Source organism: Verticillium nonalfalfae, assembly GCF_003724135.2.
Source record: "Verticillium nonalfalfae strain VnAa140/NRRL 66861 chromosome Unknown scaffold_99, whole genome shotgun sequence".
Classification (NCBI taxonomy): Eukaryota; Fungi; Ascomycota; class Sordariomycetes; order Glomerellales; family Plectosphaerellaceae; genus Verticillium; species Verticillium nonalfalfae.
The window spans coordinates 39466-62547 of record NW_021167324.1 but is presented as its reverse complement, the minus strand read 5'-3'; the positions used below and the strand labels follow the sequence as shown (position 1 = coordinate 62547).

General features: G+C 55.5%; 10 protein-coding genes across 10 annotated transcripts; 5 read left to right on the top strand and 5 right to left on the bottom strand.

The window, feature by feature from the left end:
* Window positions 1–189: 189 nt before the first annotated feature.
* On the bottom strand, window positions 190–764 carry D7B24_009615 (uncharacterized protein; the record flags this gene model as incomplete). The annotated part of the gene is made up of 2 exons (XM_028643685.1): window positions 190–408; window positions 501–764. The coding sequence occupies 2 exons, from the start codon at window positions 762–764 to the stop codon at window positions 190–192; spliced, it is 483 nt and encodes a 160-aa protein (XP_028492758.1).
* Window positions 765–1884: 1120 nt separating this feature from the next.
* On the top strand, window positions 1885–5187 carry D7B24_009614 (uncharacterized protein; the record flags this gene model as incomplete). Its single annotated transcript, XM_028643684.1, has 1 exon — window positions 1885–5187. The coding sequence occupies one exon, from the start codon at window positions 1885–1887 to the stop codon at window positions 5185–5187; it is 3303 nt and encodes a 1100-aa protein (XP_028492757.1).
* Window positions 5188–5972: 785 nt separating this feature from the next.
* On the top strand, window positions 5973–10126 carry D7B24_009613 (uncharacterized protein; the record flags this gene model as incomplete). Its single annotated transcript, XM_028643683.1, has 2 exons — window positions 5973–8269; window positions 8320–10126. 2 exons carry the CDS (start codon window positions 5973–5975, stop codon window positions 10124–10126), a joined length of 4104 nt encoding a protein of 1367 aa, XP_028492756.1.
* Window positions 10127–10573: 447 nt separating this feature from the next.
* On the top strand, window positions 10574–12395 carry D7B24_009612 (uncharacterized protein; the record flags this gene model as incomplete). The annotated part of the gene is made up of 2 exons (XM_028643682.1): window positions 10574–11349; window positions 11420–12395. The coding sequence occupies 2 exons, from the start codon at window positions 10574–10576 to the stop codon at window positions 12393–12395; spliced, it is 1752 nt and encodes a 583-aa protein (XP_028492755.1).
* A 697-nt stretch (window positions 12396–13092) lies between these two features.
* D7B24_009611 (uncharacterized protein) lies at window positions 13093–14167 on the bottom strand (the record flags this gene model as incomplete). The annotated part of the gene is made up of 3 exons (XM_028643681.1): window positions 13093–13328; window positions 13386–14004; window positions 14069–14167. 3 exons carry the CDS (start codon window positions 14165–14167, stop codon window positions 13093–13095), a joined length of 954 nt encoding a protein of 317 aa, XP_028492754.1.
* A 1838-nt stretch (window positions 14168–16005) lies between these two features.
* RPL22 (60S ribosomal protein L22) lies at window positions 16006–16542 on the top strand (the record flags this gene model as incomplete). Its single annotated transcript, XM_028643680.1, has 3 exons — window positions 16006–16020; window positions 16112–16350; window positions 16416–16542. 3 exons carry the CDS (start codon window positions 16006–16008, stop codon window positions 16540–16542), a joined length of 381 nt encoding a protein of 126 aa, XP_028492753.1.
* A 469-nt stretch (window positions 16543–17011) lies between these two features.
* D7B24_009609 (uncharacterized protein) lies at window positions 17012–17849 on the bottom strand (the record flags this gene model as incomplete). Its single annotated transcript, XM_028643679.1, has 3 exons — window positions 17012–17035; window positions 17100–17704; window positions 17756–17849. The coding sequence occupies 3 exons, from the start codon at window positions 17847–17849 to the stop codon at window positions 17012–17014; spliced, it is 723 nt and encodes a 240-aa protein (XP_028492752.1).
* Window positions 17850–18368: 519 nt separating this feature from the next.
* Window positions 18369–19038, bottom strand: IMP3 (Small subunit (SSU) processome component; the record flags this gene model as incomplete). The annotated part of the gene is made up of 3 exons (XM_028643678.1): window positions 18369–18533; window positions 18595–18825; window positions 18883–19038. 3 exons carry the CDS (start codon window positions 19036–19038, stop codon window positions 18369–18371), a joined length of 552 nt encoding a protein of 183 aa, XP_028492751.1.
* A 323-nt stretch (window positions 19039–19361) lies between these two features.
* On the top strand, window positions 19362–20096 carry D7B24_009607 (uncharacterized protein; the record flags this gene model as incomplete). The annotated part of the gene is made up of 3 exons (XM_028643677.1): window positions 19362–19458; window positions 19512–19843; window positions 19902–20096. The coding sequence occupies 3 exons, from the start codon at window positions 19362–19364 to the stop codon at window positions 20094–20096; spliced, it is 624 nt and encodes a 207-aa protein (XP_028492750.1).
* Window positions 20097–20236: 140 nt separating this feature from the next.
* D7B24_009606 (uncharacterized protein) lies at window positions 20237–22710 on the bottom strand (the record flags this gene model as incomplete). Its single annotated transcript, XM_028643676.1, has 2 exons — window positions 20237–20405; window positions 20465–22710. 2 exons carry the CDS (start codon window positions 22708–22710, stop codon window positions 20237–20239), a joined length of 2415 nt encoding a protein of 804 aa, XP_028492749.1.
* Window positions 22711–23082: the final 372 nt, after the last annotated feature.

Below are 23082 nucleotides of genomic sequence, written 5' to 3'. Positions count from 1 at the left end.
ACGTATTTACTTTTGAACTCCATACATCAAGAAAAAATGGATCATCAGCTCGTCTGTCGTCATTAAATCGTGGCCTAGGCGTACTAAAGTGATACTAAGGCAATATTGTGCAAGAGTTTGTATATACGTCAGTTGGCAACGTTGGCATATGCGTCAAACACCCACCAGGATTGAAATTGAGCACGTTTCTTAATCCTCCTCCTCCTCGTCGCTTGTGGCCTCAAAATTATCCTTCTTTTGCTTCGGTGGCGCCGTGACCCTGGGCTTCTTAGGGGCGTCCTCGCGCGTGGACGCGCCGCCCGCATCCTCGGAGTCCTCGACATCGTGGCCCATGTCGCGAAGCTTGGCGCTGATAGCGGGCGCTGCCTTGAGGAGGGCCTCGAATTGGGAGAGCGAGAGAGAGATGCCCTGGATGACATGTCAGCGCGGGGGCTGTTCAGGGGATTGGGTTCGAAGGCGGCATCGAGGAGAGGGGATGGAAAGGGAGGGCGCAGGCTTACCTTCTTCCCTGGCAGCATATCATCGTCCTTCTGGTAGTATTCGCGGATGTTGATCATGGTCATGTCCTTAAACTTTGAGATGCCGATGCGACGCTTGGAAGAAAGCTCCCAGTACGGATTGCCATCTTTGTCCTTGCCGGCGCCGGCCGAGGTGGCGCTGGCCGTGGTCTTGGTCTTCTTGATAGGCTTGGTGAGAATAGGACCGTCTTCGTCACTGTCGTCGATGCGCGAGACGCTGCGCTTGGTGCCCTTTGCGCCTGCCATAATGGATCGAGTATTGTCGATACTGGGATGGATGGCGCGTCGAGATTGGCGGTGTGCCGGTTGGCGATGGATCTCAACAACGGTGCTAGGGAGGGACTATTCGAGAAAAGCAGACGATTTCAATGAAATCGGTCGAATCGATTGTCTTGGTGCAAGAGTGTCACATCAGATTCTCCCTCTGGCTCATGACCGATGTAGGAATTGACAGGGCCTGAGGTTTGGTGGAATTGAATAGTGTCAATCTGGGGTAAGAGGCACGTCGCCTCGCTAAGGGGGAAGAGGTACCTGACGGTATGTCCGTCGCGTTGAGTTGGGCAGTCGCGCTTGCCAAGAATGACGTGGAAGGCTCGACGCCTAGACACGTGACAGTACATATTGGTCCCTGCTGGTGCAGACGAGGCAGCCGCGTCCAGCAGAAGACTATGCCTAGAGAGGCGTTTCAGATCAGGGGTCCCCCCTTTGACAGGGCAGCCACGATGCGCCCAGACAGAAAGAAGCCTGAATGCATTCTGTCTGAGTTCATGCATTAGGTACCAGCCGCGCTGATCTGATTCACTTCTGAGCTATACTTGCTTGCGATTCCATGTCTGACTCGAGGGCCAGATAGAACAGCCGTCCATACCAACCTTGAGGCACCCGACATGCGAGTTTGGCAGTGGAGGGAAACGCGCTGGAATGAATAAGCGTGACTCGACGTGGCTGGCCTTACAGGGACTGGAGCTTCTGGCACGCACCAACACGCACCGGCAATCCCATTTTTAGAGCACGCCAAGAGGGAGCTAGGTGGGCTGCTAGATTGAGGAACCACCCGCCAAACCACCCCCAAATCTCGAATCTGCGTGTTACAAGCAACCATCCCCCTTTTACTCCTGGCTCCCATCAGCCCTCCACGATCAGACCTTTCAAGCTTTCCGGGGCGAACCCTGGCACTCCGAAACACCAAAGATTCACTCCACAGTCTTCAACAAACTGTTTTCTACCCCGATTGCGCTATCATTGACCCATCCTTCAACGTGTGCATCCGTTTTCTGGCCAACTTGGTGTCGCATTACTACCACTCGTCGGAGTATGGGGATGTAAGCCTCGCTGAGCACGCGACACTACCAACAAGACCTTCGCCATGAACTCCAACCCAGACGAAGCTCCCTTTGGTGTGCTACTTGCCGAAGACACGAATACAGCACCCGCCGCAGAACCCCCAGTCGCATCAGTCGAAAAGATGAAGACTGCAGCACCAGACTCGACCTCGCCAACCCCTCCTTCCCCCACCACTGCTCCCGACCATTCCGGCGCCTCCGACGACGACCTCCTCGCGAAGACATTGAAGTTTCTTTCGACAGCTACTGCAGAGACACTCACTGGTGTCGGTCTTGGGTTGGCCGCGGCCACATATCTCGCACTAGGCAAGCTCGGGCTCGTCCTTATTGGCGCCTTCGGCGGCGTAGTCCTGTTCATCTCCTACGAAGCACGCCACCCCGAGATCTCTCGAGCTGTTCGCGGCGAAAGAGGTGTGGAGGTTCTGCAAAGGCTGGGACTCGAGAAGACCCCCGAGTCAAAGACTGAGGAAATCAAAGAGGCGGAGGAGGAACGCCTCATCAACACATTTGACGATTTCAAGCCGGAGACCCGCGACGCCTTGTCCAGCTTCGTCGACGCTGTCGTGCGGGACTACATCAAATGGTGGTACTCCCCTATCCTTCCAGGCGACTCGTCTTTTCCCTTGGCCTGCAGAAAGGTCCTCAACTCATTCCTTCTCTCCGTCTCAAATGCTCTGTACCGCAAACGCCCAGCCGACTCTTTCCTCGACTTCCTAACCAACACCAGCTCCATCGCCATTGTTTTTCTGTCCGAACTCTCCGCCGCCTTTGCCGATGTATCAGCCGAATCCAATGTGACTGCAGCAGATGCAATCTATGAGTATCTCGCCGAAAACCCCGACTCGAGTCTCTCCAGCCTCCTCAGCCAAACGCAGCAGGCGACCAAATTTCGCATGGTCGCCGAAGATCTGCTCCAATACCTCGACCGACAGACACATAAATGCGACCCTGCGCGCATATTTCTCCGGGAGATCCTTGCAGGTGTCGTTTTGGAAACATCATTGCAGACGTGTTCCAAGCCCGAATGGATTAATGGCTGGATCGTGTACCTGCTCGAGGCTGGCGAGCCCGACTTCAGCCAGGCTATTGACGTCGGCATGCAGACCGGCCCGGATGCCAACACTATGAACAACAACCTCTTTGCGGACTTTGACGGCAATGTCGGCAACATCTCGCTAGCCAAGGGCAACCGCAACTCATTTGACCTCGAAAAGTTTAGACGCAAGGAGTCTATGCACAGGAAGAAACTGAGCAAAGCAGACGAGGAAATGGAAGAGGCAATGGAAGAAATGAAGCGCATGAACGCCCTTCTAGCTCAGGCGGAATGCCAATCTCCAAAAGAAACCATCGCGACGGCCTCGACATCCGAGAAGCCTGCCCAGGCTGGCGAAGGCAGAGCATCAAACGAAACCAATGGCCAGCGACCCAGCTCTACTTCGGGGGAGAACTCCCCACGCTCAGAAACATCCATGGATAAGCCATCCGTCGACAATTCGAGCAAGCGCGAGAGTCTGCAGTCGCCCATTACACCTCGATCCACCGCCGACATGTCAAGCCGAGAGTCATCCCCGAAACAGCTGGAGAATGACACAAATGGCCAGTTCACCACGTTTGACCAGATTGTGCCACCCGCCAAGGACGAGCCAGAGGCGCCGGGCGAGGGCCCTCGCAAACCTCTCCTGACCCTGCACAATGCCAATATTGTCCTGCACGACGATGCGCCCACTGACAATGCCCGCATTCGGAGCAAGCCGACCTGGGACTACCTCGTGCAGATAGAGCCTGCATCTTCCCACTATGCCGGCTGGATGATTGTGCGCAAGTACTCTGATTTTGAAACGTTGCACGAGATTCTGCGACGCATAGCCACAATCTCGGGAGCGACAGCTTTCACGGAACAGCACACAACGCTTCCCAACTGGAAGTTGCACTCGAGGTCGTCTCTGCGAGGCGAGCTCGAGCGCTACGTGCGGGACGCGTGCTGGTACCAACCTTTGGCCGAAAGCGAGGGCATGAAGCGTTTCCTCGAGAAGGAAAACGGACACTCTCGTGGCGAGTCCAAAGGCGGGTCCCTCGGCTGGGATGCGTTCAGTAAGAACATGACAGACGTGCTCTCGCTAGGGTCCAAGGGTGCGATGGAAGGAGGCAAAGCTGTTTTTGGTGGCGTTACCGGAGTTTTCAACACCATCGGCCTGGGGCCGCGGAGGCAGACGAATGCCTCCATCAGCGAAGTCCAGGTGCAGCCAAACCGCCTGTCGCTGGGGTCCGCGCCGCGCATGGAAAGCACAACCAGCCTCAACAGCCAGGTCATGTCGCCAGGGACGTCTCGCAAGACGAGAGACAGCCTCGATAGCCAGCGGTCGTCCATTGTCTCGGTACAGCCCGGCATGATGGCACCCATGGAGAGGAGACCCAGCTACGACTCGCGCGGCGAATCGGAAGCCGAGGGCCTGAAGCCCAGGGTCGACCGGTGGGAGAGGGGCGTGCCGAGTGCGCTGAGCGGCAGCCGCGAGCATAGCCGCGCATCGAGCTTGGCCGCGCTGCGATCGCCTCTGCGGTCACCATCGACGTTGAGCCTTGACGGCATGAAGTTCCCCACGCCAGCTGACGAACAGCAAGCGTTCCAGTCTGTTCCGAGCAATGGCGAAACGCACCTGAAGGCTCGTGAGCTGTGCCTGACGAGGGAAAACTCATCCAACAGCGTCACGTCTCCGCTGGCCCAAACGCACACGCAGAAAGCGTCCGTGGCCAGCCCCACTACGCCCTCGGCGGCGGCAGCGGCGACGGTAACGGCGACGGTGACAGCGCCGAAACCCGTTCGACAATACGCGCAGTTGTCAGAGCAGGAGACACATGTGGCGGTCGAGCTCGTGTTCGCCGTTATCAACGAGATGTACACACTCTCCTCGGCATGGAACATTCGGCGCACGCTGCTGGCGGCGGCCAAATCGTTCCTCCTGCGGCCCGGCAACCCGTCTCTTCTGTCGATCCAGAAAATGATGCAGGAGTCGGTGATCGAGGCCAACACGAGCGACGCGGGTTTGGCGCATCACCTGCGCAAGATGCGCGAGAACACGATGCCAACGGAGGAAGAGCGCGCAAGCTGGCCGGCTGAGATGACACTTGAGGAGAAGGAGAAGCTGCGGATCAAGGCGCGGCGGATGCTCATCGAGCGCGGCGTGCCGGCTGCTCTCACAGGTGTCATGGGTCAAGCCGCAACGACGGATGCGCTGGGACGCATCTTTGACTGCCTCCAGCTGGAGGAGGTAGCGCGGGGTCTGATGTTTGGCATTCTGCTCCAGGCCGTCAGGGTCGTGACGCATTGAGCGGACGCATGCGTAATGCTACGATATGAATTTCTTGATGTGTACGACTAGGGGCTGTATAGCACGGCGACATATAGTATTTATTAATGGGCGATGGAACGGATTTCAGGGGGGGGGGGGGGGGGGGGGGCAGGTCTGCCAGGATGAGGCAATGAAGCAAGGTTGCTAGACGATACACTAGTTCTCTTTTTCTCGCACAGCGACCATGTTTAATCCATATTTGTTTTAGTATGACAAGTTTGTTGACCGAGCTCTCTCTTACAGAGGCAAGTGAGGCACGCACCATGGCCATGGAGATTTTTGCTGAGCTTTTGACGTTCGCGGTACTTGATGAAGCTACTGGCAATGTTCGAATGAAAACCAGGTACCGGGAAAGGTACCTAACAAGCTACCTAGGTACCTAGAGGTACCTAGGTAGGTACCTACCTAGGCACTGCGGCGGGGTACAGATCTCCTTCTCCATCACGCTGTCAGATAAGGCAAGCACGCTGCTGATAAGAGCTTACTTGCGCCCCTCTCCGGTGACGGCCTCGGCGACTGCCTTGCCTGTGTGTGATGACATCGGCATTGCCCATACCTGGATTTGTAATTGCTTCCCATATACCTTCTGCTTCCCATTTGTTTCGATGTCGTTAAAAGGCTGGCCATAATTACGATACATTGAAGTTCCCAAGGCACGTCAAAATCGGCAACTTGTTTATTCCCCAGACCAGAAGACCACTACATCCCGATTGATCCAACGAGTCTCGCTAGCTTGCTTCTGAACCTATCTATCACTGCCGATCATGAGCGAAACCACGATGCGGCCCCGCGGCGTCCGCATCGCCATTGACCGTGGCGGCACCTTCACAGACTGCGTCGGCGAGCTGGACGGGCGCGAGATCATCATTAAGCTGCTCTCCGAGGACCCGGCCAACTACGCCGACGCCCCGCTCGAGGGAATCCGCCGCATCATGTCGCACTTTCTGGAGCGTGAGATCCCGCGCGGGGCCGCCCTTGACACGGGCCGCATAGATTCCATCCGCATGGGCACGACAGTCGCTACGAACGCCCTGCTCGAGCGCAAGGGCGAGCGTATCGCACTTGTTGTCACCAAGGGGTTCCGCGACTGTCTGGCCATTGGGAACCAAAGCAGGCCCAAGATTTTCGACCTGGCCATACGGAAGCCCGATGTGCTCTATGAAGAGGTTGTCGAAGTCGACGAGCGGGTGACGCTGGAGGATTATGCGGAGGATCCCGAGAGGACGGTCACAAAGGTGGACGTCCCGGCTGGGACCAAGGAGGCGGCGGACGCCGAGCTGGTGCAGGGCACGTCTGGCGAGGCGGTTCGTATCCTCCGTCGGCCGGCGGAAGATGGCATCAGGAGCCAGCTTCAGCAGGTCTTTGACAAGGGGATCCGGAGCGTGGCCGTCTGCTTCATGCACGGCTACACGTTTCCCGACCACGAGGCCGTGGTCGGTAGACTGGCGAGGGACATTGGGTTTGAGCACGTGTCGCTGAGTCACGAACTCATGCCCATGATCAAGCTCGTGTCAAGAGCTACGTCTGTCTGTGCCGATGCCTACCTGACGCCGGCCATCAAGAAGTACATCTCTGGCTTCCAGGCCGGCTTCGAGGGCGGCCTCGGCACAAGGAGCGTTCAGCAAGACGAGGGCAGCAAGGGAGCCCGGTGCGAGTTTATGCAGAGCGATGGTGGACTAGTGGACGTCGAAAAGTTCACCGGGCTCAAGGCCATCTTGTCGGGCCCTGCTGGTGGCGTTGTTGGCTACGCTGTCACCTCCTATGACGAAGAGACGAAGATTCCCGTCATCGGCTTCGATATGGGTGGTACCAGCACAGACGTCTCCCGCTACGGCGAAGGCCGGTACGAGCACGTTTTCGAGACGACGACGGCGGGTGTGACTATCCAATCGCCTCAGCTCGACATCAACACGGTTGCTGCTGGTGGCGGGTCGAGACTGTTCTGGAAGAACGGACTGTTTGTCGTGGGCCCCGAGTCGGCTGGAGCGCATCCCGGCCCGGCGTGCTACCGAAAAGGAGGCCCGGCGACTGTGACAGATGCAAACCTCTACCTCGGCCGACTTTTGCCAGAGTTCTTCCCCAAGATCTTCGGGAAGAACGAGGATCAGGGACTGGACCCTGAAGCTAGCCAAAGGGTCCTGCAGGAGCTGACCGATCAGGTCAATGGCGAGACTGGCAAGAACATGACGGTGGACGAGGTCGCGTACGGATTCCTCACGGTGGCCAACGAGACCATGACGAGACCCATTCGGTCGATCACCGAGGCCAAGGGCCACGACTCATCCAAGCATCGACTGGCCACTTTCGGCGGCGCTGGCGGGCAGCATGCCGTCGCAATCGCCGATGCTCTAGGCATCAAGCAAATTCTGGTCCATCGGTACTCCTCAGTGCTGTCGGCTTACGGCATGGCCCTTGCCGATGTCGTCGATGAACGCCAGGAACCAGAATCAAAGATCTGGGCATACCCTGGAAAGATTGTCGACGAGCTGAAGGGCAAGATGGAGAAGCTCAAGGACCGGTCCCGGAAAGCTCTCGAGGACCAGGGTTTCGAAGGCGACGATATTATATTTGAGGAGTACCTTAACATACGATATCGAGGGACCGAGTCCGCCCTCATGATTGTGAAACCGAGTGCCGACGAGGCCGAGAAGGAATTTGATGGACGTACGTGGGACTTTGGCAGTGCCTTTGTCAAACAGCATCGGTACGAATTTGGTTTTACTCTTGACGATCGCGACATGATTGTAGATGACGTCCGCGTGCGGGGCATCGGCAAGAGCTCTCGCCACCACGAGAAATCAGTCGATCAACAACTGAAGACCCTGACCCGCCATGATATCGACGACAGCAAGGTTCACGATCGCCAGCAGGTGTACTATGAGGGTGGCCGTCAACAAACTCCCGTGTATAAGCTTGAAAACCTCAACACGGGGCATGTCCTCCAAGGTCCGGCCATGCTGGCAGATGGTACGCAAACCATCGTGGTGACACCTGGGACTACTGCCTATATCCTTGACACCCATGTGGTCATCGATCTTGATAAGGGGGCTTCTAAGGATGGGTATGATGGCCACTTGTCATCTTTTCATCCAGTCGCTAACGTCTTCGCAGGCAGCACCAGGAGAAGGCCGACAAAGAGGTTGACCCCATCATGCTCAGCATCTTTGGCCACCGATTCATGGCCATTGCTGAGCAAATGGGACGCGCGCTGCAGAAGACAAGTGTCAGCACCAATGTTAAAGAACGACTTGACTTTTCCTGCGCAATATTTGATGCCAAAGGCGGCTTGGTTGCAAATGCGCCCCATTTACCTGTTCATCTGGGATCCATGTCAACGTGCGTCAGGAGGCAAGCCGAGATCTGGCAGGGTCGCCTGAAGAAGGGGGACGTGATCATTTCGAACCACCCTTCATATGGCGGAACACATCTCCCAGACATTACGCTGGTCATGCCCGCTTTCAATGCCGCGGGCGACAAGATCCTGTTTTACGCTGCCTCCAGAGCCCATCACGCTGATATCGGTGGCATCACAGCCGGCAGCATGCCGCCTCATTCGCGCGAGCTGTTTCAGGAAGGTGCAGCTATCAAGAGCGAAAAACTCGTCAGTGAAGGGCGTTTTGACGAAAAGCGTGTGACTGAGCTGCTCTACACCGAGCCGGCTCAATACCCAGGATGCAGCGGAACACGCTGTCTGGCGGACAACATCAACGACCTCCGCGCACAAGTCTCGGCGAACCAGAAGGGAATCTCTCTGATTGAGGGTCTGATAGATGAGTATGGCGAAGAGACGGTCCAGTTCTACATGGTACACATTCAGAACAACGCTGAGCTATGCGTCCGGAACCTACTCAAGGAGGTCAGCAAGCGGTTCGAGGGTGCAGCCTTACAAGCCGTCGACTTTATGGACGACGGCAGCCCTATTCAGCTGAAAATCACAATAGACGCTGACAAGGGAGAAGCCGTTTTTGATTTTGAAGGCACAGGCCCAGAGGTCTATGGAAACATCAATGCGCCAGAGGCAGTGAGCTACAGCGCCATTATTTATTGTCTGCGATGCCTGATCTCGGAAGATATACCCCTGAATCAGGGCTGCCTCAAGCCCATCACGGTGAAGATCCCGCCGCACTCCCTGCTTTCGCCCTCGGACAAGGCGGCTGTGGTGGGAGGCAACGTCCTTACGAGCCAGCGGGTCACTGATGTCATTTTCAAGGCCTTCCAGGCGTGTGCCGCCAGCCAGGGGGACTGCAACAACTTGACATTTGGCTTTGGCGGAAACATCGGCGGCGAGGACAAGGTCGTCAAGGGCTTCGGCTACTACGAGACAATCGCAGGTGGCAGTGGTGCAGGGTCCACGTGGGAGGGCACCAGCGGTGTACACACGCACATGACCAACACGCGCATCACTGACTCTGAAGTTTTCGAGAGGCGATATCCGGTGCTGCTGCGGGAGTTCTCGCTCCGCAAAGGCTCTGGCGGCAGGGGCCAGCACAATGGCGGAGACGGTGTGATCAGGGACATCGAATTCCGCATTCCCGTGCAAGTCTCTATTCTCAGTGAAAGAAGGGTGTACCGGCCGTACGGTCTCGCGGGCGGCGAGGATGGCCAGTCGGGACAGAACATTTGGGTCCGACAGGTCGAGAAAGGAAGCTGGGAGAAGTCGCTGAAGAGGCTGCAAGAGGGAACCGACGACAAGAAAGAGAATGAAGAACAGGTGGAATACGAAGAGAGGAGGTTCAACCTTGGTGCGAAGAACAGCGCGCCGATGAAGCCTGGTGATCGCATCATCATTAATACCCCTGGGGGTGGTGGATGGGGTGCTCCTGGGAAGGAAAAGGGCCTTCAGAGCAAGACTGATCCTCGAGCAGGATGGAGAGGCGGCAGCCACGCGAACAGAGAAGATCTGCAGCTTCAGGCCTAATTTAGGGTACATAGTCACTTGGATATTGTGAATGCCAGACAATGCGTGGCAATGCAAGACAATTTTCCTTCGCAGGTTTCCTACCTACCTACCGAGGCAAGGGAGACTGGAATAGGGGGTTCACCGAGGCTTACACCGAAGTCTTCTGGGCGGATAGACCGAGGTTCTCGGTGTAAACACCACCCCACCATCCGACGTCACTGGTCTCCAAGAGGTGAGACACCAGCATCTCAACTCATCCACACATCCAGGAGCATATCGGTCAGATATAATCTCATGCAATCAGCAAATCGAATTGGCCTTCTTGCCTGGGATTAGTTCGGAAGAGTTCCCGTGGAGATCAGTCATCCTGGCCCGACAGCAGCACCCCCCGCGAGTCAACTTTGTGACATCGTCATCCGACGTGCTCCCGTCGATACCATCAGCCTGCTGCTGCCAACCCTCAACATGTCCCTATCAGACGAAGACTACGCTCAACTAGCCCAGGAGATTCCATCGCCAGATGAACCTTTCCTGCGGCAGTTCACCGCCGGCAGCGTCCGCCTCCAGGACCAGGAATCCGCCCTCCGCGCCGACACGGGCTTCCGTAACTCGCTCTCTCCAATCGCTCGCCGTGCCGCTTCCATCGTCACCAAGATTCGCGAGAGAGAAAATGAGACGGTATGGACTGGCCAGCAAGATCTGGGAACGCCGTTTGCCTTGGCGAAGCCGTTGCTCGAGACGACAGACCTGTGGCGTATCATACGGCGGTTGCCGAAGGGAGGCGTGTTGAACGCGAACCTGAGTAACATGGTCGATATCGACTGGCTCCTGGATGTGGTATTCAAAACTCCGGGAATGCACATCTCGGCCGACGCACCGTTGGATTCAAGCACGGCGCTGGAGGGCGCGACCGTGAAGTTTGGCTTTCGCCAAACCGAGACGAGCGAGGCGTCAGTCTGGACAAGAGGCTACGTCCCCGGCACATGGAGAGGTCTCAAGAAGGCGGCGAACGAGTTCGATGACGGCGGAGAACCTGCGTTCAGAAACTGGCTCAGGACGCAATGTGTCATATCGAAGGAGTCCGTGGAACAACATGCCACCCGCGAAGCCATCTGGAAACGCTTAGGGCGGTGCTTTGCGATCACGGAAAGCATGATATCTTACGAACCCATCTTTCGCGCCTTCTTACGTCATATAATGAGCACTCTTCACGCTGAAAACATCAATTGGATCGAACTACGGTAAGTTCACATCCTGGGGCTGCTGCTTCTGCTTCTTCTGCGCAGAATATCTATCTGACATGGTCTTCAGCGTCACTCTGGGGCTCGGCTACTGCCGCCAAAGCCGTGAAACGCCCGAGACTGACTATGACCACATGTACAGCGTCATCGACGAAGAGCTTGCCAGATTCAAGTCCGAGGCCTCTCACGCCTCCTTCTGGGGCCTTCGTCTCATCTGGACATCCAATCGGGCCCTCCCGAGGCGCGCGCTGATTCAAGACATGGACAACTGCCTCACGACCAAACTTACGCACGCGTCCCTCATTGCCGGCTACGACGTCTGCGGCCGCCGCGAGGACGCCGGCCGCTCCCTCAAGGACCTATTGCCGGAGCTCTTCTGGTTCAAGAAGCAGTGTGCCCAGGAGCGCGTCGAAGTCCCCTTCCTGTTCCACGCTGGCGAGGATCTAGCCGCCGGCGGGATACTGGCTGACGAGGACCTCTACGACGCTATTCTGCTGGGAACCCGCCGTCTCGGCAGCGCCCAAGAACTGCACCGGCACCCCCTCCTTGTCGACCTCGTCAAGGAGAAGCGTATCCTGATCGAGACCAGTCCCTTCGGCAGCGAACTCCTACGCATCTCCGAACTCGAAAGGACGAACCCGCTACCGGCGCTCATCGCACGGGGCGTGCCGTGCGCGCTGGGAAGCGACTGTCCTTCTGCGCTGAGGAGCGCCGGTGCGGTCGGGCCGTCTCACGACTACTGGAAGCTGCTACAGGGCTGGGGCGGCCTCGGGCTCGAGGGCTTGGGCGCACTGGCGGAGAACGGGGTTCGATGGGCGGCGTTCGAGGACGAAGATGCCAAGGCCTGGGGCGCTGGAGTGCGGGAGGCCAGTCTGGGGCGTGGCATCAAGGCGCAGAGGCTGAAGCAGTGGGCCACGGCGTGGGAGGAGTTCTGCTTGTGGATCGTGACGGAGTATGGGGACGAATTAGGAGATGAACCAGGGGATATTCAGGCTCGTAGCTTGGATATCGAGGCAGACCGGGGAAAGGGCAAGGCAGAGGCATGAGGCCAAAAGGGCCCGCCGTTCTGTCAAAGTCGGGGCGACCACCATTGTTGCACTGGAATCATCAGATCAGGGAGGAGGTCAGCACACTGCGCACTTCCAATAGATAAGCTTGAGTGTAAAAGACACCCCAGTCTCGTATTCGGGCTCATTGTTCGCGTAGGTAAGGTACTGTGTGCACGATTGCGTAGCAACTCCAACTTTGGAGCTCTCGGCTATCGCTCGTTGGGTACATGTGTCGTTTAGATATGCCAAGATACAACAGGAAATTAGATGTTCATTGGGGGCTAAACTTGGCAGGCCCTGCTCGTCAGCCAAAGATACAGGCAATCTGATCGACAGGAGTGAGCACGTCACACATCAGACGAAATAGGGGGGGGGGGCTCACACCCATGCTTCGCCAGGGCAAATCAAATGGTTATGACCACACCTCCGCCACTGGGCCCAGTAGCAGGCTGCTTCATCGGCGAGGTCCAACACAAAGCAGAGAGCAATGTGGGTGGGTGTGATATAACTGATGGTATACCGGGTCCCCGAGCCGGTTCAGCGACCCGACAGGAATTGATTCAATCTCGCGCTGTTTCCGGGGCGCACGCATCAGAGAATTGAAGCTCAAGGGGAAGGAAAAGGTATCATTAAGACGAGGCCCCGAACATTCACAATCTCCCTCTCCAATAGCACGGCAATCTTCAGACGATCCTTAGGTGTCTGGTGCCCACTGTGTCGCCAGCCATGTACGAAATCCCACAGGCTGGACGCTGGGATCAGCACGCGCGATTACGTCGTTGAGGTTCGCGTGTCCAAAGTCGTATCGCCTGTCAGCGGTCGCGCGTAATTGTTGAATATAGTGCCACTGCGTCCAATCCTGGGTTGACGCACACTGGGCCTGCTCCTGCTCGAGCCTCGACTGTTTGCGGGTGCGAAGGGTGAGACCCCCTGCGAAGAAAACATTAGCTCAGGCCTTCATTGTCAGAATCAATAGGGTCGTCGTACCTCCGAGAACGTAGCTGCAGGCCGCAAAAATATCACGAGTCGACAAGCGATCACCTCGCACCTTGAATTCTCTGGGCCAGGATGCCAAACCAAGCTCAATGGCTGCGGCAACGAAACGAGCCAAGTCGTCCATACTGGTCAGACACACTTGGACTGGCCGGCCGGAGGAACTTGTCTCAACAATGTCTGCTGTCCCCGCTCCGACATTGACGAGGTAATCGCCCTGGTTTGCTAAGTTGCTCGATGCGCCCATGCCGTACGCTCCAAGACCTCCAGGGCCGAACCGCTCATAGAAAACTCCGCACGAGAACACCGTCCACTGAAAGTTCCGAGACTTCGCCCCGGCATACGTTCGGAGAAGGTCCAGCGCTTCTGAGGATCCATAGTCCAAAGGGTCGTCTGTCGCTGGTCTATGAGCGAGTCCACCTTCGAATTCTGCCGGTACAAAATGGCGAACGCCGGCCCGTCGTGCGGCGTGGATGAGGTTGATTTGTGCGGGGCCGCGAAAAGTGCTAATGACGAGATCTACGCCCTGGAGAGCAAACTGGATAGCAGTTGCGTCGTCATAATCAACCACGGCAACTTGGCAATCGAAGTCGGCCTCAAAGTCTGGTCGCGCCTATGCTACGATTAGCGTCTGCATTTCAAAGAACACGTAGGAGCTCGGGCGGGAGGGACTTTACACTTCTCGACAGTATGAGAACTGGGTTGCCTGTTTGTGAAATGTGAAGAGTGAGCAGGCTGGACAACCAGCCGGCCCCGGCAATGGCAATACGCATCATGGCTCCAGAGTAGAGAACGAGAGTTTCAGTCTTGCAAGCTGGGAAGTTTACTCTTTGCTTGGAATTAGTTCGATTTGATGTGTGTTCTCGTTCTTTCGTACCACGCCCAACCCTTTGAAACGATTGTTGCTAGCCAGGGTCCGAACCGGGCTTCTCTTGAGGGGTCGTGTTCACACCATTACAAAGATGACTGATCAAGAGGCAATCGAGTACACCAGCAGTGGCTGCGACACGGTTTGTTGGAGCAGCCGGGACTCAAATAACAATCATACGGCAACGTGCTCACTGGTCGCCTGGCGATTCTCAAAAGCATGGTGGGTGTGTGGGCAGCCGTGACCGTCATGATGAAGCAAGGTTTGTAGAGCCCTCAGTGCCACCTTCAATGGAACACTGAGCCAATAGGCATGTGCCCGGAGCCTGCTCACTTCGACACAATGCCGTCTTCGGGATCGTCGCCGCGGCGAAAGCCCGCAGCCTGGAGCTACTCTGCTGACCTGCATGAGGGTGTCAACCAGGGAGGGGCCCAAGGCATCGGGCAGCTGTGAGTGGCACGATTCGCTGTCCAACTCTTTTCAGACATCATGCCTTGCCGTAGTGGCGTGTGCCTGAGATGATCCAGACAGCAGACTTTCCGGCACTTGGTCCCAAGCTTTTGGGCTGATGCCGATGCAACGGTCCCTCTACAGAAGACCTGACTCGAGGACAACCAGGCGTCCAATCCTTCACATACCTGGCCCGAGAGGCATCGGCGAGCCAGGCTCGCTGATGGTGCTGCTGCGGGAAGGAAGCCGCTAGGGCGCCGACCCCAGGGCCACGGGTCAGGTTCTGGCCAGCCCCAAATGACATCGTCACTGCGGCATGAAATGAACTGCCGCGCTTCCTCGATAGGAAGGCGATTCAAAGTTCGACTAAGGACGCCGAAGCCTGCCACATTTTAACGCTCGTCCACTAACTTCTCGGCCTCGCCGATGGTCCGCGTGGCATGCCAGATATCGTGGGGAACGTTCGTTGGCAGGCTGAAATCAACCGGAAGCGCTGGGGATGACTCCAGATTATCCGAATTTGGCCTCGGTGAGCCGATTGACAATGCGTCCCTAAAGCACTCAGTGATGTGCTATCAAGTGATTGGTGCCCACTCTCGGAAATCCTGGTCGCACGACTTCACACATGTTCCGTCGCGTTGCTGCAGGGTTGGAGCGCTAGAAAAGTGCGAAGTCCAAGGTTCGCGGTCCAAGGCAATGACGCTCTTGCCTAAAGAAGAACACAATGCCGATGTCTAAACTCAAGCCCCGGGGCCCGCCTTTATGGACATCACCAGCTCGGCGTTGATACTTGTCCGAGCTGTGAACCCGTTCAGTCGAAACGAGATACACACTGGGCCGAGACACCAATTTGCTGTCAGAGGCGATCGTGACAGAAGCACTTGGCGGAGAGACACCTCATGCCGCCCCAGCAGAGCGGGTGAAGGGTTGAGTCCAATAGAGATTGTATTTTGTATATGGTTCGAAGTCGGGGGATCGTGGGGGCCAAAACAGCCAGGATTTAGCGCAGCCTTATGAGGCGGGGTGCTCGTTCCAGCGCTCTCGTCCGGGTTACCGAACACACCGAGTTATGGAGGGGCCACGCTCTCGGTCAGTCGGCGATACGGCAAAACCATGAAGCCCTGATTGGTGGAGTCCGCCCCCCTGTCGAACTTTTTGGGCATTTTCCCAATCCCACACGAATTTTTGTCCCGCCATCCCGCATTCAAGAAGTCTTGATCATCATCCCACGACACTCGACACATACGCAGGATTCTTACCTCTTTGCGTACTCATCCCCCCCTCAAATCCATCACAATGGCTCCTCAAGCAGTATGTACATGAACCATCGCTTTGCTGTTGGCCCAGTCTCTCTCCCGAGACCATGGCGTGAAACAGTAGGCTAAGATCATGTTCTCCGTAGGCGACCAAGAAGGGCACCAAGGGCCCCAAGTCCACCAAGAAGTTCATCATTGATGCTTCTCAGCCCGCCAACGACAAGATCTTCGATGTCGCTGCCTTCGAGAAGTTCCTCCAGGACCGCATCAAGGTTGAGGGCCGTGTCAACAACCTCGGAGACAACATCACCATCTCTTCCTCTGCCGACGGCAAGGTCGAGATCGTCTCCCACAACGACCTCTCTGGCCGCTACCTCAAGTACCTGTACGTATCTACAGAGGACCATTCTTTGTTGCCTAGCAAGCCGGCTAACACATTGCCTTGCACAGGACCAAGAAGTTCCTCAAGAAGCAGCAGCTTCGTGACTGGCTCCGCGTCGTTGCCACCTCCAAGGGTGTCTACACGCTCAAGTTCTACAACGTCGTCAACGACGAGGCTGAGGACGATGACGAGTAAATGTTCACGACGAAATGCGCTTCATGATTCTTCGGACAACAGTCAGGGAAAAAAAAAGAGTGCCTGGATGGGCGAGCATGAGGTGTGGCAGGATACCTTTAAAAACCAAATCAAAAGCTAGCACCTTCGCGTGCGCTTGACCTGCCAATACTTTTGACCAAACCATTCTTTCTTTGATCTTAAATGACATGTGTGTTTGAGGGGTATTCTTTTTTCCGTCACACTGCCTGCTGTGTAAAAACAGCAAGTCCCTATCATATCGCCTGATGGTACATTTCTATGGGCCAGACTCGTTTCCAACAATCTTAGAATCATGGCAACGATCTCATAACACCCTCGAATGCGACGAGCGCCACTGCATTCGCCGGGAAGGCTCTCAAGAAACAGGGCAAGAAGCCGCGCCAAAACCCTCGCCACCCGGATTCCTTCCACACTGCGGCTGCAGCATCTCGCCAGCGCGGAAATCGCCTCACGCCGTCACCCAGTCTTCCTCCTAGCGGATCTGTCATGATCCTCTGCTTCACGACGTCCGACGGATAGCTCGTCAGCCAGAATACTTGCGCGCTCAGCCCACCCGCCCAGAAGTTGACCGCTGGCGCACTTAACGACGTTTTCTCCCGCAGAAGTCTCGAGAAAACATCGTAGCTGCCCCACCAGCAGAAGAAGAAGCCGCGGAATAGCAGTGTCGATCCAAGACCGTGATAGATGCCCTTGATACCGTGAATGTTCCAAATTTTCCGAATGCAGTCAATAGGTCCACTGTACAACCGGCCAGCTTTGTCGGCGGCATACTGAATCTGCAGGCGCGCCTTGACGTGCTCCACAGGCGCAGCGATGAAGCTGACAGTCGCGCCGGCCATAATCCCGGCCATCCCGTGGCCGTACCAAGGCAGCGTGCTCTTGCCAGAGTTGAGTGGCGCGCCTGGATGGAAATCGGAGACGTGGAAGACATTCTGTGAAAGCAGGCGCCGGTAGACGGTCAGGGAACCCAGCATGACCGAATCCATGAACATCCAGCCGACAAGCGGCGGCGAGGCGCCCTTGTAGAGGGCGAGGACTCCTTCATTTCGGATGGTCTGAGCGACGCATTGAAGAGGCCCCGCGAAGCGGCTGGCGTCTGTCGTTTGAAGCCGGACTTTGATAGTGTCAAAGGGATGACCGACTATACACCTCATTAATCAATAGACTATCATTAGGAGACCGAAATACTGACCAGTCAGCTTTGCAACGCCTGAGAAGATACCAGCCACAAAGCCTTTGTAGTTCTTGAAGGCGGGACCCTTCTCGTTGTTGACCTCGGTGGTCATCGTGACAATTCCGCGATCCTCGGATGAGAGCGATGCGTACCGGGGTCAATGACGTTACCACTCGTACAAGCTGACACGGCAACACACCATGCCTTGTCGAAACTTTGGTTTCGGAATGAGACTTCTTTGAAGAAAACAACAAACATGAGAAGGATCGTGAATTATGACAGGACGTAAAGTAAAATGATTTACGATGTCCATGGGTTGAAAGTCCACCGAGATCGGGTACCATACTGGATAGAGTAGTGCAATATCGCCAATTACCGGTTACATGCATACATTTAAGTGCCCTGCTGGGTCTTTCCGCCTTCATGACGGATGAATACATGGGTGACGTGCAAAGACAGGCCATTGTACTCTTGAGATGGAAGCATGGTACTGATAATCATCTGTTGCATTCAGGGAAATAAGTGAGCTGGGCCGGTTGTACTGATCAGACCCAGTTGTGCCACCTGTTTGCCCCTTAGGATGTAGCTCCTCATCATCTTCCGCTACCCACCTCAAACACACACGGCCCTCTTATAGCAGCTCAAAATCATCCAGCTTGTCCCTGTACTTCATGATGTTCCTCTTAATCTTGCTGCCTGCGGTCCATGTGACCAGATCCTCCATGTTTCTCGTCACGAAGAAAGCCGGGTCTGTGATTGTCTCGGTGCCGACTCTAACGTGGCCCTGCTCGATAAGCTGCAAATGTTAACACGAATTATTTTTCTTGTTTAGAGCGGTGATCGAGTTGGAAACTCACCTTTGTGGCAGCTTGGACCGTGGGTGCCATGTGTAGCCTCGTCATCACGACGGGGATGCGCCGCCTGGCGAGGGCGGAGACTGTTGCGCCGTTCTCCACCGCGGAGAGCTTGCTTGTTGTGGAGAGAATACCCATGTCGTACAGTTTGTCGAGGAGAAGCTTTTCGTGCTTCTGACGGACCGCGCTTTCCGGGGGCAGAAGTGACAGACGGTGTGCGAGCTGGCGGATAGACTATAGCAGATCTTAGCATGTGCTTGTGGAGGTTAACCAGAGCAAGGAACAACTAACTCCACATATCCTGTTGTACTTGTGGTAGTCCTCTGGTTTCTGGATCATGTACCGCCTTCGAATGTTCGCATCGCGATGGTCGTTATCCTGCTTGTATGTGATAAAGTCGACTTTGCGAAGAAGCTTCGATTCGTGATGTTTGAGGGCGCGACCCATTTTCGCGGCTGTTTGACCAGACGGTCGATCACTCGAGGATTTGATATGTAGATTCCGGCTACAGAGAAGCTGCGTTCTTTGTCTGCGTTCGTGTTTCGCGGCGGTATTGTTCGTGAGACTGGGCGTGGTAGTTCCTGCGGCTACAAGTGGGATGCAGAAAAATCCTTATCACCATCTTCAACCACCGTTATCAGAACAGAATAAGTGGGCCCGTTGGACTAATGTGGGCCCCAAAAATACAATGCCTGGAGAGCTTGAACCATCGCGACCCGGCTTCAGACCTCAGACGTCTATCTTCAATTGCACCACCCACGACCGCCACAATGCCTCCCAGACTGTCCTTCTTGCCTGCGGTCACCGCGCCCTCCGCCTTTCTCCGTCGTCTGGCACGACCTCTCTCCACATCACCCGCCCTCAGCCGTACGTGACGAGGACCATTCCGGAATACCCCGTGTTCTGACCCCCTTCTCTAGAATCCAAACCCAACTCCGCCTCCGACATTCTCACCCTCGACGAGCGACCTGCTCCCGGAAACAATGCTGAACGCGTTCAGAACCTCGTTCGCGGCGGCAAGTTCGCCCAGAGCGAGGCACAATTAGCTCGCAAGCGTTTCGAGCTGCAACAGCTGCGCGAGCGCAAGACGAGCGACGATTATATGAAACAGATGCCGCGAAAGTGGCGTACCGGCGATGTCTACGCGCCGCACGACATGAACCCTCACCAACTGGCTAGATGGAAGAAGAGGACAGCTCCTAAGCACGATGTGACGGATTTGCTGTCGCTGAACCCTTTGGACATGTACAAGGTTTGTTTGCTTCAGCTCCATTGGCAGCAGAAAAAGGCGCAAGGCTGACAATGACCAGAACTTCTCCATGATTTCGGAGTACACGACCTCTTTTGGTCAAATCAAGAACTCAAGGGACACTGGTTTGCGTCCACGAAACCAGAGGAGGATGGCCAAGGCAATCCGCAGAGTCATCGGTATGGGCATTCACCCCAGTGTTCACTTCCACCCTGAGATCATCATGAAGCGATTGCAGGGCGGCCAGAAGTGGTAGGAATAGATGGCAAACATCAGGCACGGCGGAGTGGTCAGTCTGTAATTTGTGTCAAACTGTACAACACCTTGGGTAGCATCTACCCTCTCTATATGTACACATATGCAAATGATATCTTTAAAACATGTAATGTTACATGGTCATGCTCTCAGCACACGTGGTAGCTTGTACTTGGTCACACCGTTGGCGGCACGTTGGTAACGCTTCTTCTTCACTTCCGCCCACACCTTGGGTTGTGTCTCATTCGCCCACTCCGCGAACTTGCGCTGCAACACCTGGCCTGGCAGCGCGTTGTATGCCACGCCTAGTCTATGAGGTGGTCAGCTTTCGTCTACTAGAGTACATATCTTCATGGGATTGTTACTCACATGAGGAGATCCGGACCATATCCAACAGTCTGTTGCATCGTTTTGATCGCCTCTTGCACCGCGGTCACATTGCCGTTACCGGCAATGCCGCCTAAGTAAGCCGCAAAGACGGATGGCGGCACGTCTACCTCCTGTGCCTCCATCTTCTTCCATATCTTCTTTGCGGTCTGATCGCCATAGGGCAATCTTTCGCAGACCGAGAAGACAATTTCCAGACTGTTGTATGATGGCCCCTCGACGGAGCGAATTATGTCGTTCCAAAAATCCAGAGCCCGTGACGGCCGCCCGCAGGCTGCATAAGCGAGCATAAGGGCATTGTACAACTTCGTTGTGGGCTGCATACCAAGGTCCATCTTGAGCATGTTGTGGACCAAACTGACGTGTTCCTCCGAGTCCGAGTCGGCGCACGCCCCTAGGCCTTCGAAGCACTGAATGTACGCCTCTGTTGAGGGATGAAAAGATCGGTTCACGTGTTGCCTCATATGACCGAAGGTGTGCACAGCCATGTCGGGACGCTTGCGGTCAAAGAAAGCCTGCATAAGCTTGAGACGATCTTCGACGCTGGTCTCCAGGAAAAACTGTCGCAGTATTGAGTACGCATCCCATACCCTAGCTGTACTGTTCTTGCGATCCAGACAATACGAAACAAATGCGTCTCGTACAGACTTCCTCTGGTCTGTGCTGTGCTGGAAGATGTTGAGAGAGAGGGTGTCGATAATGTCCATCTGTTGGTCATATTTGAGATAGACGGTGCACAGAGCAACGACGGTGTCGGGGTCCAGTGTGACAATGCGCTGCTCCAGGACATCCAATATCTCTCGAATAGCCTTGAGATCTGGCTGAGGCAAGTCGCACAGAGCCTGTAGGTATCGGTTCACTACTGGGAGATCCTCTTCGCCTTCCAGCTCTGTCCTCGCTAGTTGCTTGTACGCTTCCCTTGCAGCGGCTAAGTCCTTGGCCTTGATGCGAGACTCGATTTGTAGTACAAATGTCATGGCATTTGGCTTGATGCCGTATTCGCTGGAAAACGCAAGCAGTCTGTCGGCTAGGTAAGGGTCGTTCTTTTCGGATGCTGCTTCAATCAGGCCGTTGATCGTATGGACATCGGGCAAAATAGACGGGTCATCCGGATTGTGTTTCGCGACTACGTCGAACATGCTCCGCAAATCATCCAGTCCCTTAGACATTGACAGGACCGCCCATTGATACACCACGTCCCAGTGCTCTTTGCTCGGATTCGAGTCAACGAGCTGTTGAAAGATCGGGTCGCACCAGGCATGTTGACTGTTTCGGATGGAGAACTTGAGTATCTCTTTATATGTCTCGTGCCTGGGCTGTTTGTTACCAGTTATGGGTTTGGAGAACCACTTCTTAGTCTCCTTGATCCGGTCTCTTGTCGCGAAGAATGTAGTCATGGCTTCCTGAAACCTTGGAGTATACTCCATACCTCCCTTTTCGGCTTCTGCTGCGGCCTCGAGTAGTTCCTTCTCGCGTCCTTCCGCTGCCAGGCCGCGGAACACGTAGATCCACAAGGTTTTAGCATCCCGCGTTGACTGGCCTGCTGCCCGAAGCTGTGCCCAGTGCGTTCGTAGCTCGAGATGCGCCTGTTTGGATGCGCCGTAGGTTGTCAGTGCCCACATGTATGCCTTCAGGTCTTCCACAGCCGGCTTTGCCTCTTCAAGCTCTATTGGCCGGGTGTCTTCGTACTCGTATTCCAGCTCCCTCTCTTTTGTAATCTCGGCATAGAGTGCTTTGCAGAACTCTAGATGTTCGGACGTGTCCTCCTTCGGAACCTTGAGCAGTGCATCGCGAGCAGCCGTCAACTCCAGCAGTGACAAGCCCTCGCCGGGCTCGTCATCTTTGTTCTCGATCAGGTATTTCAAAAGGTTCCGGCAGTGTCGGGCTTGCGTGCTGTTGACTGTGACATGGAACCGCTGCTTGTAGGTGAAAAGCTCTCTAAAGGCATCGACCAGCTCTTTGCGTGTAGGTGGGCGTACATTGTCGAGCAACCGATTCCTCCACGTTAGGATGACTGTCCATCCTGGCTCGTACTCTGGCTTTTTGATCTGTCTTGGGGCTTTCTGAAAGATGCCGAAGAAGGTTCGCCGGGTTGTTCGCCGGGTTGGAGGAGCGACTATCGGATAGGAACGACACGACGATGGTGCAAGCAGTAGGGCGCTCGCGGGTGTGCAGCCTCTGGCGACCAGGGCACGTCGATAGACATGGCGGGCTAGATGCGCCCTCATGATGCGGGTTTGGAGTGCACAGAACAGCTCCTTCGGGGGCGTAAGCGGGATACGCGGGCGAAACTAGATCCAATTGACATACCTGGGCATTTTTGAGGCAGAATGTTCAGGGGTCTAGTGGTGTTTGGAGGCTCTCGGGCCTTGCGAAACCTGTTGAAGATTCTATGCCTGGAGCTTCGCGACGTGGATGCTCCAGTGTCTGGTACTACAGTCAGTTTACTTTGCGCCTATGTCATTTCGACCTAAATATGCTTGTAGGAGATTATGTATGTATTGGGCACCAGTCCACCTCTCTAGTACCCATGTCTTCCCCAGGCTGCCTGGTTTAAGATCACTGCTTCTACGTTCGTGGTCCAGTCAGTTCAATCACTT